Source organism: Barbus barbus (genome assembly GCF_936440315.1).
Source record: "Barbus barbus genome assembly, chromosome: 23".
NCBI classification, from domain to species: domain Eukaryota; kingdom Metazoa; phylum Chordata; class Actinopteri; order Cypriniformes; family Cyprinidae; genus Barbus; species Barbus barbus.
Window position 1 is genome coordinate 30,510,574 of NC_136751.1, and position 16,686 is coordinate 30,527,259.

General features: G+C 37.5%; 1 protein-coding gene across 1 annotated transcript; it reads left to right on the forward strand.

The window, feature by feature from the left end:
* The first annotated feature begins 1,141 nt into the window (after positions 1-1,141).
* Positions 1,142-15,844, forward strand: LOC306843303 (myelin expression factor 2-like). Its single transcript, XM_079374695.1, has 17 exons — positions 1,142-1,285; positions 2,512-2,705; positions 3,117-3,169; positions 3,775-3,782; positions 5,210-5,303; positions 5,933-6,124; positions 7,439-7,592; positions 9,901-9,950; positions 10,039-10,099; positions 10,216-10,314; positions 10,781-10,822; positions 10,921-11,001; positions 12,259-12,348; positions 12,423-12,479; positions 14,081-14,256; positions 14,339-14,390; positions 14,460-15,844. Exons 1-17 carry the CDS (start codon positions 1,161-1,163, stop codon positions 14,621-14,623), a joined length of 1,692 nt encoding a protein of 563 aa, XP_079230821.1. The 5' UTR covers positions 1,142-1,160; the 3' UTR covers positions 14,624-15,844.
* The last annotated feature ends 842 nt before the right edge of the window (positions 15,845-16,686 follow it).

The window sequence follows — 16,686 nt, forward strand, 5'->3', positions numbered from 1 at the left end:
TTTTTTTTTTTTACAGATTACATATTATTCACACTATGGCAGTAGCCTGCATTTTTCATAAATTGATTTGCCATAATTCTTCTTTTCTCTCTTTTGAATTTTCACTCCTAAAATTCTACTGTTTTTATACATTTGGAAAGTCTCTGCTCATTCATGAACCCCAGTTCGGGAAACCTTGGCATAATGTAATGTTTGATAAACGCCATGATTTTGATAAAGAATGGAATATTTAGGGTCAAACGTAATCACTGGTGGTGTCAGAGTTTGTAGGTATTTTCTTCCTGTCTCTATAATCTTCTGCTCTTTATATATGGTCCAGGTTCCTTCTTTAATGTGCATCTGTGGGATTTTTTTCCATCTTTTATTTTTTATCTGGTTCACTCTGTTGTCCAGAGCTGCGTTTCCCAAAAGCATTGTAAGCCTTGACTGAAGAGCCAGCTGTCACCAATGGAGCTACGATCAGTTCAGGATTACCATGCTTTTGGGAAACTGCTGTACACCCCAGTCCCTCAACTCCACCACACCTCAAAACAATGACAGAAAGACGAGCAAAAACGTGAAGCGCAAAGGGAGAATACTTCATAGCAAGCTCACCTATAAATAAAAGCAGCACTGCAAATACATTAGTAGCTGTGGCATGGGCAATATGTGTTGCACAATCATTGCTTTTGCCCTTTTTCATTTATATTTGGCAATTCTTAGTTTTTGTTTGCAATGCATCTTTTTTTCCTCGCAATACTTCATTTTCTTTTGCAATTCTTTATTTTGCAATACTTCAATTATTTTGCCAATATATGTGGCATTGAATTAACTCCATAGTATTGGCATCATAAAACCTGTACAATTTGTATTTTATGGCACAGTACCCTATTACCATAATCACGCACTGACTTTTAAAATAATGATATCTGTTTCAATATTCCTATTCATTTTACTCAAAAACTGTATAATTAATTAAAATCAACATATTGCACAACTGGTCCTTTCTGCTGCAGTGAAAAGATTGATTAGGAGCATTTTGTAATATATAGCGATCAGATAGGAATGAAATGCTCACAAATGTTTATTTCTAAAATGATGAAAAGCAGAATGAAGTGACGCGGTGTAGTCTCGCGTTCTCTCGCGATAGCAGAGTCTCGCGCCGGAGAGCAGCAGCAGTGATGGCGGACGCGGAGCTGACTCTAGACCTCACTGACACCAAACACGAAGAATCAGCCGATTCTCCCGCTAACGAAGGACAAGCGGAGCCCCAGCAGACGCAGCACAACACAAATGGCGATAAAACGTAATTGAAAGCCCTTTAAGACGCAAATCTTTCATGTGTCGCGTCTATTACGCGCGTATTGTTAGCGAGGCCTGTGCGCGAGCGGAGCGCGTTGACAGAGCATAAGAAACGCATTTATTTTTATTCTCCTCGGTTTGTGTTCATAATGCGTGTATCTGAATACATCGCAGCGATATTTTTATGTCGTTGGTTTGTTTTGCGGTGCTGCGCTCGCACCAATCAGAGCGGTAACCCATAGCAACCGCGCCATTGATCAACAGACCCCGCCCACTTTAGTCCGGCCGGAAAGATTTGTCCTGTTTTCGTTAAAGATTGATAAACCAATGAACCAAACCGACCCGATGAATCACATTATTATAAACTTTGAATTGAAGCAACAAGTATTAGGAAATGAGACATTCGCTGAGCTTCATATGAGTGGGCGGAGCTAGTTTGTTTTGAGTTGTTTGATTGGTGGAGATGTTTCTGTTGAATCATGGGAAATGTAGTATCTCAACAGGACTTCCGCTGATAAACATAATTATCTAAACATAATTATCTTCAACAAAAGCAAATACCATCGATTAATAACCTCGGTGCTCACAGTAGGTCTGTTTTTAGCAGTTTTAGTAAATCGGTTCCTTATTAATAAAATGACTGGGCTTCATTAATCCGGCTGTTTTTTGTCTTTAGAAAAGCGCTGCTTACAAAGCAAAACTTTATATTTGTAGTGTTTATTATATTTCTTTTTTTTTTTTTTTAAGAAGTACATGTTGTGTAAACATTTTTTTTTTTTATAAAGAATTGTTCTGTTTTTGAAAATGTTTATACTCGTTTTATATTAAAAAAATACTTGTAGTATTTTCTTTTTAAAAAAATTATAAAGAAATATTTTTCACACTTAGTGTTTTGATTTATATGTGTATGTGGGGGGGTGTATATATATATATATATATATATATATATATATACATACAATTTTTACCTTTTTTCAATTACTAAACGTTGGCAGAACCAATTTTTTTTTTTTTTTTGATTATTGCAAGTCAAATCATTTTTGGAGAACAAACTGAAACCTGTTTCTCCTTTAAATGTGCTGCTTGGTGCATTTTATAGCGTTAGGAAGAAGCATGCACAGCTGCATTGCTCTGCATTCTCCACACGGTTTCTATGTGTTGCTGAAAACAGGTTTTTGTTGTGTGTTGTGTGTAATTTGACCGTGTTTCTTCTCTCGTGTTTGTTTGCAGCGACGCCGAGGACAAACCGGAGCCCAAAGAGAAGAGCAGAAAGTCGCATCGCTACCATCCCTACAAAGAGCGTCACAGCAGCAGCGGCGGCTCCTCGACGGACAAGAAGGCCGCCCACAGGAACCGGGTGTTCATTAGCAATATCCCTTATGATATGAAGTGGCAGGCAATTAAAGATCTAATGCGTGAGAAAGGTAACCCATGCAGAGACAGCGCTCCGCCCCGTCCTCTCCCTCTCTCAGCTTTAGCTCGTATCTGTCTCGATCTAGACAAGCGTGCAGCACAAATGTCGGACAGGCCAGTTGAATCTGTTCTGGTGTGAACACACATATGCTCTGGTGGTATTTACTGTAGTCATGATTCACTGTAGTGTTGAAGGATTGTACAGGTGGGTGGCCTTGTGATTTTTCTACCTGTGTACAGTACCTGTAGCATCATAGTGCTAGGTGTGCGTCGAGGTGCTGTTCGAGGAGCGGGTCTCAGGTGTATGTGTGTGTGTTTCACTGGGCTTTTCTACCTGTAGCGTTGCACCCAGGGCGACCAGACCACTGGTGATTTAAATGCCTTGTTCTCTGTGGTATTTTCCCTTTGTATGTCTCATGTAGTTGGTGAGGTTACATACGTGGAACTCTTTAAGGATGGAGAAGGAAAGTCAAGGGTAAGTGTTGGTGACTCTGCGCTGTCTGCGAGGTTTGCAAGGCCTCCGCAGCATCACTCTCATGTGCTCAGGGCCGGTAGAGCTGATATACTGTCGTACCTTTGACCTCGGGACGGTGTGTTGATGTGTAGTGTTACAGTAAAGCTCATTATGATGCTGATTCGGATGTCCTTTAAATTGGTGGTGACCCGTTTGGCTGGGGTCCATCTGTCTCTCTCACATCTGATGATTGCTTAGGTGTTTTTGATTTGGACTTAACCGACCTACGAGAGTCAGGTGTCTTTCCTTAAACCCCTTCATCCATCTGTCTGTCTGATCCCTTCTGTCTCTCTCTCCTCTCTCTGTCCCGTAACAGTTTCATTTGCCCCGAGTTCATTTGCTTTCATTCGTCCATCTCACTGTAGCCAAATGAAACGCTCCAAACAGCTCGTCAAAGTATTAGAGTCATGAGCATGTGCTGTAATTGATCTCTCTGAAGCACTAATGATCAGTCAATCAGCTGTTTCTCTTTGTGCTGAAGTGCTTTGAACTGATGTGATTCTGATGAGGTTCTTTCTTGTCGTTCTCTTGCCTCGTCCTCGTTCATCTGGGATGCTCTCCTGCAGGGCTGCGGGTAAGAACCGCCGTCGAGATACTCAAACTTGATTTGATTTATACAGCAAAAACTGAGCATGTTTCACTGATGCATTTGGCAGACACTTGTATCAAGGATTCAATGATTTGTGTTTTCCCAAACATTTAAAAAGGTCATTGATTGTGAATTAAAGGTACTTGTTTTATAAGCAGTTATTATTTAGATTATTCCAAGCATTGATAAAAGTTATCAACTTTACAGTATTAAGGTATTACTCTTTCAATGCTTGGAAAAAATATAAATGATGGTCATATAAATGTATTAATAATAATAAAGTAAAATGTGACCCTGGACCACAAAACCAGCCATAAGGGAATTTTTTTTAAATTGAGATTTATGCATCATCTGAAAGCTGAATAATAATCTTTCCATTGATGTATGGTTTGTTATGATAGGACAATATCTGTCTGAGATACAACTATTAGAAAATCTGGAATCTGAGGGAGCAAAAAAATCTAAATATTGAGAAAATCTCCTTTAAAGTTGTTCAAATGAAGTTCTTAGCAATGCATATTACTAATCAAAAATGAAGTTTTGATATATTTACGGTAGGAAATTTACTAAGTATCTTCGTGGAACATGATCTTAATATCCTAATGATTTTTGGCATAAAAGAGAAATGTATAATTTTGACCCATACAATGTATTGTTGGCTATTGCTACAGATATACCTGTGTTACTCATGACTGCTTTAGTGCTGCAGGGACACATATCTAAATAAAGTAAATATGAATTAAATTAATGCAATGCAAGTTCTACTTAAATACTTGACATTTCTGACAGACTCTTGAAGTAGTAGTTCATTATTTATATTTCCCAAACATTTAAAAAGGCAATCGACTGAAATAAAGGTATTTAATTTTTATAACCGGTAAGAAATGCAGGTTCTTAAATTCCAAGAAGTGGGAAACAAAAATAATATTTATTTAAAGTAAATATGAATAAATGAAAGCAATAGAATGTTTCCCTTCAAATATGTCTTCAGGTGTCTGGACAGCAGTGTCAAGTATTTAAGTACAAATAATAATACTAATAATGAAAATTATTATTATTTTACTTAAAAAAATTAATCAATTGTCAAATATAAGCACTTAAATATTTAATAAGCAGCAAGAAATCATTATTTATATTTTTTCCAAGAATTGAAAAAAGTAATCATCTCTAGTAAATATTAATTTAACAAAAGTAATATTTAAAACCTAAGTAAATATAAATAAATGAGAACAATGGAATGATTCCTTTACCCATGTCTTCGGTTATCTAGCGGTAGTAACAAGTATTTATGTAGAATCTATTAGTGTTTATATTTTTCCAAGCATTAAAAAAAGTAATGAACTGTAAAATAAAGCTGCTTAAATAGTTTAGTATTATAAGCGGTGGAGATTTACTGTTGTGTTCTCTTTCAGTGTGGTTGAGTTCAAAGATGAAGAGTTTGTGAAGAAAGCCATTGAGGTCATGAGCAAACATGATCTGAACGGACGGCCGCTGAACATTAAGGAGGTAAATGTGTCATAATTCCTGTTCTGTATTTGGTTTTCGATACCCACTTAAATTTATTTTAGAAATGCATTCAGTATACCTTAATTGCAACTTATTAGGTGATATATTTGTTTACACGTGTTTAAAATGTTTACTGTAGTGGTAACCATTAGGGCTGGCTACAATTAAAATTTGTTTATTGTGAAATAACTCGAACATATACGTTTTTTCTGTCCTTTTGTATTTTTTGTACCAATATATAGAATTTTATGGCATAACTGCATTGGAGTTGTTGCGCTGCATCATATTTGTCAACTGTATGAAATGTAAGATGATGTACAGGTCTGGGGGCGGGGCCAATGCATTAACTGCTTTAAAATATATTAATCACGTTATTTTTTCATAACTAAGTTAACACGTTAAACTGACAGCACTAATTTTAATTTAACGCAGACTGTCAGGTCAGGCTTACATGGAAATGCTCACGTGGATTAGTGATGTTTTCATTATCGATAATATTAGTTGTTGCAACTTTACATTTGTGTATCGATACTCGCATCAGTATTGAGATATCGATACACCCGTCCCTGCTGTTCTGTCCAGTGTGTGTTTGTTTGACGGTTCCTGATGTGTGTGTGTGTGTGTTTCAGGATCCGGACGGGGAGCATGCGCGGCGCGTCCTGCAGAGATCAGGCCGGATGTACGGAGGCGGCCGAGGGTCCGACGCTGGTCCGGCCGGGATGAACGTCCCTCCTTCCATCGCCAACAACCCCAACATCCCTCCGGAGATCCTCAGCGCGCTGCAGGCCGGACGGCTCGGCACCACTGTGTTTGTGGCCAATGTGAGTCTGAACGTGTCCCTGTGGTTCATTCTTGACTGATAGAGCAGGCTTTGAAAACTCTTAAATCCACAAAATAAGGCCTAAAAAGCTCTTAAATCAGAGCAGAAAGGCGGGGCATTAAATATTGCATGCACTGAATAAATTGAATCTCTCCCTCAATATGTTTGTCTTGTTTTCCAATTCAACTATCTAAACATCTTCAAGATACTGGAGATGCTAAATGAACACATGTGTCCCTGCAGCACAGAAGCAGTCATGAGTAACACAGGTATATCTGTAGCAATAGACAACAATACATTGTATGGATCAAAATTATACATTTCTCTTTTGACAAAAATCATTAGGATATTAAGATCATGTTCCATGAAGATATTTAGTGAATGTCCTACAGTAAATATATCAAAACTTAATTATTGATTAGTAATATGCATTGCTAAGAACTTCATTTGAACAACTTTAAAGGAGATTTTCTCAATATTTGGATGTTTTTGCTCCCTCAGATTCCAGATTTTCAAATAGTTTTTAAGATTTCAGATTATGTATAAATATCAGTTTAAAACATTTGACCCTTATGACTGGTTTTGTGCTCCAGGGTCACACGTGAAGTCTTGTTTTCTGACAAATTGAACAAAATTAATACAGTTTGTGTTTTATACAAGAACAAATATCTGTCAGTGGGGAATGAAAATTAAGTATTAAAATTAAGAAAAAAAATTCTGAGCCATTCGGCAGATTTTTTTTGTTGTTGTTTTAATCATAAACACTTAATTTTGATAAATTTCTCAGAAAACAAGTCTTTTTATTTAATGTCCTTGTGTTTCTCTAGTAAATCGATCATGATTTAAGAATCTTTTGACATTTGCACTGGAAAACAAGACATACTGAGAAAGAACAGCAGCTTTTTGCAGTGTGATCAAAAGATACAGTAACAGTTACTTCCGTATTTTAGTGGTTTGGAGCAGTGATTATTCAAGCAACAAGCCATGTTTTGTGTGTAAAATGGATGAAAAAGTAATGGCAACCTATTGGAAGTTGTATTTTCAAACTGTGTGTTGCTAATACAATAGATTTACATTTACAGAATATATTGGCATGTTCCATTTAATTAATTCCCTTAAATTTATTTAAAGCTTTGCCTGGTTTCAAAAAAGGTTTTAAAAGTCTTAAATTTACCTTCAAAACGCCTGATAGAGTCAGTCTGTGTGCGTTTGTGTTTGGCCTTTGAACTTGCTGTCATCTTTAGCACACGTTCATTATGCTTCGTCTTTACTTTCTGATTCACGCCCGTGTGTGTTTCGTCTCTGTTGGCTGCAGCTGGACTTTAAGGTGGGCTGGAAGAAGCTGAAGGAGGTGTTCAGTATGGCCGGGACGGTGAGGAGAGCCGATGTAAAAGAAGACAAAGACGGGAAGAGTCGAGGGATGGGGACGGTCACCTTCGAGCAGCCGCTGGAGGCCGTTCAAGCCATCTGTATCCTCTGGAGCTCAACCTAGAGATGATGAAAGTCATAATTAATTACTTTTATTTATATGTTTATTGACGTAACTTTTATCAGTTCATGCATTTACTTGGAAAGGTTTAATACAGAAAAGTACTGATAAAAAAAAAAAAAAAAAGTTCAGTCAAATTAAAGGATTACTCCGCTTCCAGAATAAACATTTCCTGTTAATTTATTCAGCCCTCATCCAAAATATTAATGTATGTCTTTCTTCAGTCGCAAAGACGTTACGTTTTTTGAGGAAAATATTCCAATATTTCTCTCCATATAGTGGACTTCAATGGTGCTCAACGGATTGAAGGTTGAAAATGCAGTTTCAGAGGGCTCTAAACAATCCCAGCCGAGGTTTAAGTGTCTTATCTAGCAAAACGTTTGGAAGTGGAGTAATCCTTTAAGGCAAGACTCTACAGGTGAAAAAGTAAACATTTTAATTAACACAGATCACCGTACTTTCCCTGTTGGATTATTCATTCACAAAACATTAAGAGAATTGTTTTGGAACAAAAGTGTTCTGAAATATTACAGTTGGGCAAAAAAGTATTTAGTCAGCCACCAATTGTGCAAGTTCTCCCACTCAAAAAGATGAGAGGCCTGTAATTTTCATCATAGGTACACTTCAACTATGAGAGACAGAATGGGGGGAAAGAATCCAGGAAATCACATTGTAGGATTTTTAATGAATTAATTGGTAAATTCCTCGGTAAAATAAGTATTTGGTCACCTACAAACAAGCAAGATTTCTGTCTCTCACAGACCTGTAACTTCTTCTTTAAGAGGCTCCTCTGTCCTCCACTCGTTACCTGTATTAATGGCACCTGTTTGAACTGGTTATCAGTATAAAAGACACCTGTCCACAACCTCAAACAGTCACACTCCAAACTCCACTATGGCCAAGACCAAAGAGCTGTCGAAGGACACCAGAAACAAAATTGTAGACCTGCACCAGGCTGGGAAGACTGAATCTGCATTAGGCAAGCAGCTTGGTGTGAAGAAATCAACTGTGGGAGCAATTATTAGAAAACGGAAGACGTACAAGACCACTGATAATCTCCCTCGATCTGGGGCTCCACGCAAGATCTCACCCCGTGGGGTCAAAATGATCACAAGAACGGTGAGCAAAAATCCCAGAACCACACGGAGGGACCTAGTGAATGACCTGCAGAGAGCTGGGACCAAAGTAACAAAGGCTACCATCAGTAACACACTACGCCGCCAGGGACTCCAATCCTGCAGTGCCAGACATGTCCCCCTGCTTAAGCCAGTACATGTCCGGCCCGTCTGAAGTTTGCTAGAGAGCATCTGGATGATCCAGAAGAGGATTGGGAGAATGTCAGATGAAACCAAAATATAACTTTTTGGTAAAAACTCAACTCGTCGTGTTTGGAGGAGAAAGAATGCTGAGTTGCATCCAAAGAACACCATACCTACTGTGAAGCATGGGGGTGGAAACATCATGCTTTGGGGCTGTTTTTCTGCAAAGGGACCAGGACGACTGATCCGTGTAAAGGAAAGAGCGAATGGGGCCATGTATCGTGAGATTTTGAGTGAAAACCTCCTTCCATCAGCAAGGGCATTGAAGATGAAACGTGGCTGGGTCTTTCAGCATGACAATGATCCCAAACACACCGCCCGGGCAACGAAGTAGTGGCTTCGTAAGAAGCATTTCAAGGTCCTGGAGTGGCCTAGCCAGTCTCCAGATCTCAAACCCATAGAAAATCTTTGGAGGGAGTTGAAAGTCCGTGTTGCCCAGCGACAGCCCCAAAACATCACTGCTCTAGAGGAGATCTGCATGGAGGAATGGGCCAAAATACCAGCAACAGTGTGTGAAAACCTTGAGAAGACTTGCAGAAAACATTTGACCTCTGTCATTGCCAACAAAGGGTATATAACAAAGTATTGAGATTAACTTTTGTTATTGACCAAATACTTATTTTCCACCACAATCTGCAAATAAATTCTTTAAAAATCCTACAATGTGATTTCCTGGATTCTTCCCCCCATTCTGTCTCTCATAGTTGAAGTGTACCCATGATGAAAATTACAGGCCTCTCTCATCTTTTTGAGTGGGAGAACTTGCACAATTGGTGGCTGACTAAATACTTTTTTGCCCAACTGTATGTATGCAAGGCATTCTTTAATTAAATATGCACTCATTTGCATATTTTTCCAGAGTTTCTGGATCTTAATGTGTCACTAGTTAGTGTGTACTGCAGTTGCTGCCTGTGTAGACGGTATGTTTTATCATCAGTGTCCGGCGTCTTCCTTCACTCGCGCTCTCAGCCATGTTCAACTGTCAGATGCTGTTTGATAGACAGATGCATGTGAAAATGGTGAGCCGCTGCGGTGTTTGTTCTCATGCAGTGTGTGTGTTTATGAGGCTCAGCATTCATTCTTGTGTTTGTGTCATGTTTACTGTAGGATGATAAATCACTTCCTCCAGATGACTTCAGGCCTGCAGAGAAAACACCACAGTTACCCCGTAAGAGCTTTGTGTGTGTGTGTGTGTGTGTGTGTGTATATAATATATATATATATATATATATATATATATATATAATTCCATATGTAAATGTGTGTTTATGGTGTGTGCTGCAGGAGGTCTGGGCGGCATTGGGATGGGTTTGGGTCCCGGCGGTCAACCAATAAATGCCAACCGTCTCAGTGGAGGAGGCGTCAGCTCCATGGGACCTGGAGGTGTGTTCATGTTTGCTTAATTACAATATTTGCATGAATATTTCATGCTTTTATTTTATTTATTTTTTTAAAGCATGCAGTGTAATATTTGCATGCAGAATAAAGCATTGTTTTGTAATGATGCAGATGAGTCAAGTGTTTTTAATTGATATTTAAATGGACAGTTCAAATTGATTCACTAAAAAATGGTAGTCTGCTTGATTCATCAACTCAAATGGACTGTCTGTAGCAGCATTTTAGCTACTTAGGCTTTAATCAGATGTTTACATTCAATGCTATTAAAAAGTCTCTGAACGCTGATGAAGATCATGAAAACTAATGATGTGATTTTTAAATAAAAAGAGCTTAAAATCATGATGTTCAGCATGTTTGCTCATGTTCATTTATCACCAGTAAGATCACTGAGGATCTTGAGTGTATCGAACTCTTGCTGGGATGGATGAGTTATAGTTTGGTTGTTTCTCAGGGATGGACGGGCCGGGATGCAGCAACATGAACCGCATGAGTGGTGAGAGTCACATTCATCTGGAGCAGATCTATCAGAGATCATGTGAGGACACTCATCAGTGTGTGTGTGTGTGTTTGTGTGTGTGTGTGTGTGTGTAGGGATGGGCGGAGGCTTTTCTGGAATGGACTGCATGGGTGGAATGGGAGGATTCGGTGGCAGAGACATGAGCCGAATGGGAGGTAAACATCACATTTTGTTTTTTCTGCAAGATATGTTGCGATATGGGGAAAAAAAAAGACACTTGAATGACTTGAATAGCTCTATTTGGAAAAAAAAAAAGTAAATGATTGGGTTGATTTTGTAGGTGAGTAAATCAGCATAGAAAATGAACAAATTACAAGCATAGATAAATATATTTAATAGAACAAAGATACAAATGAAAGAAACAGTGCTTTATATTTTTTCAGGCATGTCTAACAGTATTCAGGTCTATAAATTGAATAATCAATTGAAAATAACACAGTCTTCATTGTATGATTTAAATCTGTGTTAAAGCTACAAAAGTGATTTTTCTCTGTTTTGTTTGATTAACATTCATGACACAGAAAGCATTAACATTAAAAAAGAAAGACAAACAAAGAGTTAAAATATGAAATGTCATGGATGTGTATTTGCGGAGTAATCCAGTGACAATTTTTACCTTCGATTTGGAGAAAATGACTTCAGAAAGATAGCAGCTTTACACCGAGATTGGCAGCTCTGTTAGTAAAATCTGTTGACAATCTTTGTTGCAGTATATGTCAGTTCTTAACATACTTTTCTTCTGGTATCTTCATTTTTAAGGCTATATATCGCTCATATATCGCTCAGATACTTGCATGTCAATACAGCTCCAGGAGTAAATTGTTAATTGTTCATTTTCAGTGGTCAAAAACCAAATGTGGGTCACTTTGCATTTGACTGAAAGTTTTTTTTTATTTTAAAGAGAAATGTTTGAAGAGCAAATAATGCTGAATCTAAAAATATATCCTGTTTCCTTCTATCAAATCAATTGCATAGAACAGACCTGCCTGAGTGACAAAATATTCTTTTTCCAAAGTTTGCGAGCCTGCAACTCGAGAAGTATTAAAGGTATCTCGGTATAATTGTAGATTCTGGTTGTCAACTAAAGTTTCTTTTCATTTGTTCATTTTTAAGGCCTTTTATGATTCAGTCCCAGAGATATGGGGATCTCAGTGTGGCTCCATGGGCAAATCCTCAATGGTCAAAAGCCAAATATCAAACCAAAGGTTTTTGCATGGCACTTCTGGTTGAGTCGACACAGGACGACCATATAGTGCTTTATACAATTCAAATTGATTCAAAGCAGCTTCACAGACATAAAAATAACAGAATCATGCTTTTAACTTCAAATACGAGAGTTAGGTTCCGCTGTAAAGCAGCTCTACAGGAGACTATAATTCAGATCAGTTCAGTGTTCACTGATGTTTTCGCAGATGTGTATCGCTCTGGGATGGGAGGCATGGACAGAGACTTCGGCAGAAGTGACATGGGAATGAACCGCCCATTCGGAGACTCGTATGGAGGTTTGTGTGTGTGTGTGTGTGTGTGTGTGTGTGAGAGAGAGATGGTGATGCTGACTCTGTTCTCTGTCGATCAGGTGGAGGATATGCAGGAATGGGGAATGCTGGGATGGGACCCATGGGCTCTGGATTAGGTCACTCTTCTCATGCTCTCACACACAAAATTACATTTATATATACTTCATTTTGATTTGACATAAACCCTTTATAAGGGTTTCTGCAAGTCTTAAAACATCTTAATTCACATTCTATAAATTAAAGCAGCAAATTATAAAGTTTTCAGTACAATTATCTAAACACCCTTAAATCAAGACACATTGATTGGAGATGCAAAATTAACACTTTTTTTCTGAGCAATTGAACATAGTTTATCTTAAAAAAAATAAAAATTTGAAAAATATGAAGTCTTGTTTTCTGAGAAATGTATCAAAATAAATTTAATTTAGGATAAAAAGGACAAATATCTGCTCAGTCAAAACAACTTAATTTTTTAAAGGGAAAAACTGGTTTTCTTGTCTAATTTTACCATTTATCTTGATTTATGAATAGATTGTGTGTGAGAGAGATTACTTAAAAAGTAATGGAGATCTGTAGGAAGTTTTTTTTCAAACTGTGAAGTGTTGCTTATATATATATATATATATATATATATATATATATATATATATATATATATATATACACGTGTGTGTGTGTGTGTGTGTACAGGGCTCGCAAAATTTCAAAATCCCTGGTAGCCCTTCAGGCAGGTACTCTTCAGATTTTGGTAGCCCAAAAATGAATTTATTCAAAATAGCATTTATTCTTTACTATCTAATTATTTATCAGGTTTATAATATAGCCCTAACGTAATATATTATCAAAACCAACTATTTAAACTGATAGAATAGAAACTGAAGCCAAACTTAAGCTGAGATCTGTAAGTTAAATATAAAAGCGTGAACATAGGAATTCTTCTATATCTGTCTAAACATGGTTATGAAGTACAGTTTGTACAATACTCTTGTGTGAGACTGAACATGTTTCAGAGTTTAGTTACCCATCCTCCTCTATTTCCAGCACTTAATCAAGCCGCTCTTCTTTAACACATGAGGATGTTTTATTTCAGATGTCTCTCGTGTTGAGCGCACCGTAACCATTGAAGTGTTCAGTTTCTACAGCGACTCGTTTGGTGCGTATCGTTCTGTTTCTGTTAAACCTGTAAAGCACATTCACTGGCTCTAACTCTGTCGTGACATCAGCTCTAGAGCGGTTTGCCCGAGCATTGCTACTCTTTCCCTTTTACTGCAGCATTCAATCAAATAGCTTCAACTCATTTTTGTGAGCGAGGCACATTATTTCTCCTGCGCGGCCGCGGTGGAAGAAGAGCGCTCAGGTTAGAGGAACACTGCGTGGAGTCCTGTATTTAAGGCCCGTCGGGCAGACAGTGATGCATTCTGGTAGCCCGACTGGAAAACACAATAGCCCCGGGACGTCAGGCGAGCCATTTTGCGAGCCCTGATATATAATATAAGTGACCCTGCAGCACAAAAGCAGTCATGAGTAGCACAGTTATATTTGTAGCAATAGACAACAATACATTGTATGGGTCAAAATCAACTAATCCTAACAAACCATACAACAATGGAAAGCCCATTTATTCAGATGATGTATAAATCTCAATTTCCAAAAATGGACTCTTATGATTGGTTTTGTGGTCCACGGTCACTTATAAATGTGTGTGTGTGTGTTTTAGGAGGAGGGATGGTGAACATGGGAATGGACCGCATGAACTCCGGCTTCGACCGGATGGGCGGTAACATGGACATGGGGCGTGGCTTCGGCCAGTATGGAGGCGGCTCGGGTCACATGGGTGGAATGAGTGACAGGGGGGCGGGGTCTAAGGCCGGATGCCAGATCTTTGTGAGAAACGTATGTATGACGATGAGTAAACATGAGTGTGTGTGTGTTACTGAAGTGTGTTTGAGGATCCTGTGTGTGTGTGTTTCCGCAGCTCTCGTACGATCTGACCTGGCAGAAGCTCAAGGAGAAGTTCAGTCTCTGTGGTAAGTGTGTTAACTCTTATTTCTGATATGCAGCAGATTAATAGAAACGAGCGGCTCTGTGTTCTCCAGGTCAGGTGATGTACGCTGAAATAAAGATGGAGAACGGTAAATCCAAAGGCTGCGGCACGGTGCGCTTCGACTCTCCTGAGAGCGCAGAGAAAGCCTGCCGCATGATGAACGGAACCAAGATCAACGGACGAGAGGTTGATGTTCGTATCGACCGCATCGCTTGAGTCACACACACACACACACACACACACACACACACACACACACACGTACGTCACAGAGCCCAGCTTTTGTTTTGTTTTAAAAACACCATGACTGTCATATCAGTGATCTCACCAGCCGCTTCAGCTCCATATGTTAGTGACCACGCTCTCTTTTCTTTATTTGTAAACATTTTAATTTGTGGGACGTTTGTCTCGGACTAAATTTAAAAAAAATAAAAAGCTGGCTGTGGTAAATTCGGTCTGGGTCTCAGTTTGTCAGATCAACACAAACGCTTAAGTGTAAAATCACTGACTTTTTGTATTATGAATATTTCTTTTAATGTTTTCTAAAAAATATATATATTTTTTTAGGAATGTTCTTAAGACAAACCTTGAAGAACTCGTAGTCTTAAAAATCTTTTACATAAATGTTATACATAATATTGCTGGAGGATTTTCAAACGTAAAATCTCCTGTGACGATTAATCTCATCATATCTCACACTACATTAAAAAAGTGTGACGTTACGCTTTATTATAAGGTGTGCTTGTTACAGTGTAATTATACATTTAAATACTGAGTAATATTAATTAACTGCATGCACTTACTATATGAATAGAGTTAGGATTAGGCTTTGGGTTACTTGCATGTAATTATGCATAATTAATTGTTATTATAATAGTAAGTACATGTAACAAGGACACCTTAAAATAACGTGTTACCAAAGTGAATATAGGCAGATATGTGTGTTTAAAGTTGAATTTATGAGGAAACAATCAGACAAAACCTGTTATTTTATTCTTAAGACATCCAAGATGTTCTTAAGAACATGTGAGACCTTAAGAAACACTTTTCAATCATTGCACTTTCTCTTGAACTTAGAATTAATCTTAAGAACTTTTATTTCTTAATATATTCCTGAATCCAGCACCAGGTCATATTTCTAACCGTAACATTGAAAAGATTCATCAATGAAGAAATGGCTTTCAAATTCTTAGTTCTGTACCTTTTTAATTCATTATGTTTTTATTGTAATGCAATCCAGTATGTTACAGTAATAAACAGCGTCTGGGTGAATTGATTGAGGTAGAAGATGAGTATCAGTGTGTCACCGTGAATCAAACATTTGATCCAAACACTTGAAGATAAAACCTGAACATGCTGAGAAATAAATGATGATCTGTTAGAATTGTCTGGGACAAGCATATCGATTACTAAAAGAATTAAAGTTGAACTACAACCAAATTCTTGAGCAGGTTTTTTCATTCACTGTTCATTTTTCATATTGACCAATATCCCTGAGCAATAAAGATTTAGAAACAATCCACTCTTGCCATCATGAAAATAAACCGGGAAACAAGAAAAATGATCTCCTCACAAGCTTGAGACGTTCAAGGCTGTCGACTGGAGTGAATTACTCTAACACTGAGAGAAATGTTTCGTTTGAGGGGCACACTTGGTACCTTCATGGTCAAAATGGGCTGAAGCCTTGAAATATGACCCCTTTTTATCAGGAAAATCTATTTAATACATCCTTATTTTGAGTGGATTTTATGATGCACTGAAAAAAAGAAAATACATTTTTTAAGGTAAGTGGTTGCAAAAACAATTTATGTTAGCTACATTTAAATGGAAAAATATTGTTTTGGAAGTTAGTAAATATAGCTAAAATAAACATTTAACACTTTACAATAAGGTTCATTAGTTACGAAGAATGAACAATACTTCTACAGCATTTACTAATGCATTATTAAAATCAGGAGTTGTTTAACATTAGTTAATGCACTGAACTAACATGAATAAACTATTTTTATTAACAAAGATTAATAAATACTGTAATAAATGTTCAATGTTTGTTCCTGTTAGTTAATAAATTAATGTTAACAAATGACACCTTATTGTAAAGTGTTACTAAAAAATTTAGTAAATTCAATAAATAATTTTTTTCTGTGTACTATGCAATATTAATAAAAATTTTCGGAGCTGTTTTTTTCACGGCCATTTTTGAACGACGATACCAAGTGTTACTTTTATACTGCTTCATATTTAAATTAAAAATTGCTGGTTTTAATGATGTGATGGTA

What these genes read in the sequence shown, in the direction of transcription:
- LOC306843303 (XM_079374695.1), top strand. Translation starts at nt 1,161, where the DNA reads ATGGCGGACGCGGAGCTGACTCTAGACCTCACTGACACCAAACACGAA. An exon ending in GGAGGCCGTTCAAGCCATCT is followed by an intron (nt 7,593 to 9,900) that starts GTATCCTCTGGA and finishes TCGCGCTCTCAG; the next exon opens with CCATGTTCAACTGTCAGATG. An exon ending in GCCAGATCTTTGTGAGAAAC is followed by an intron (nt 14,257 to 14,338) that starts GTATGTATGACG and finishes GTGTTTCCGCAG; the next exon opens with CTCTCGTACGATCTGACCTG.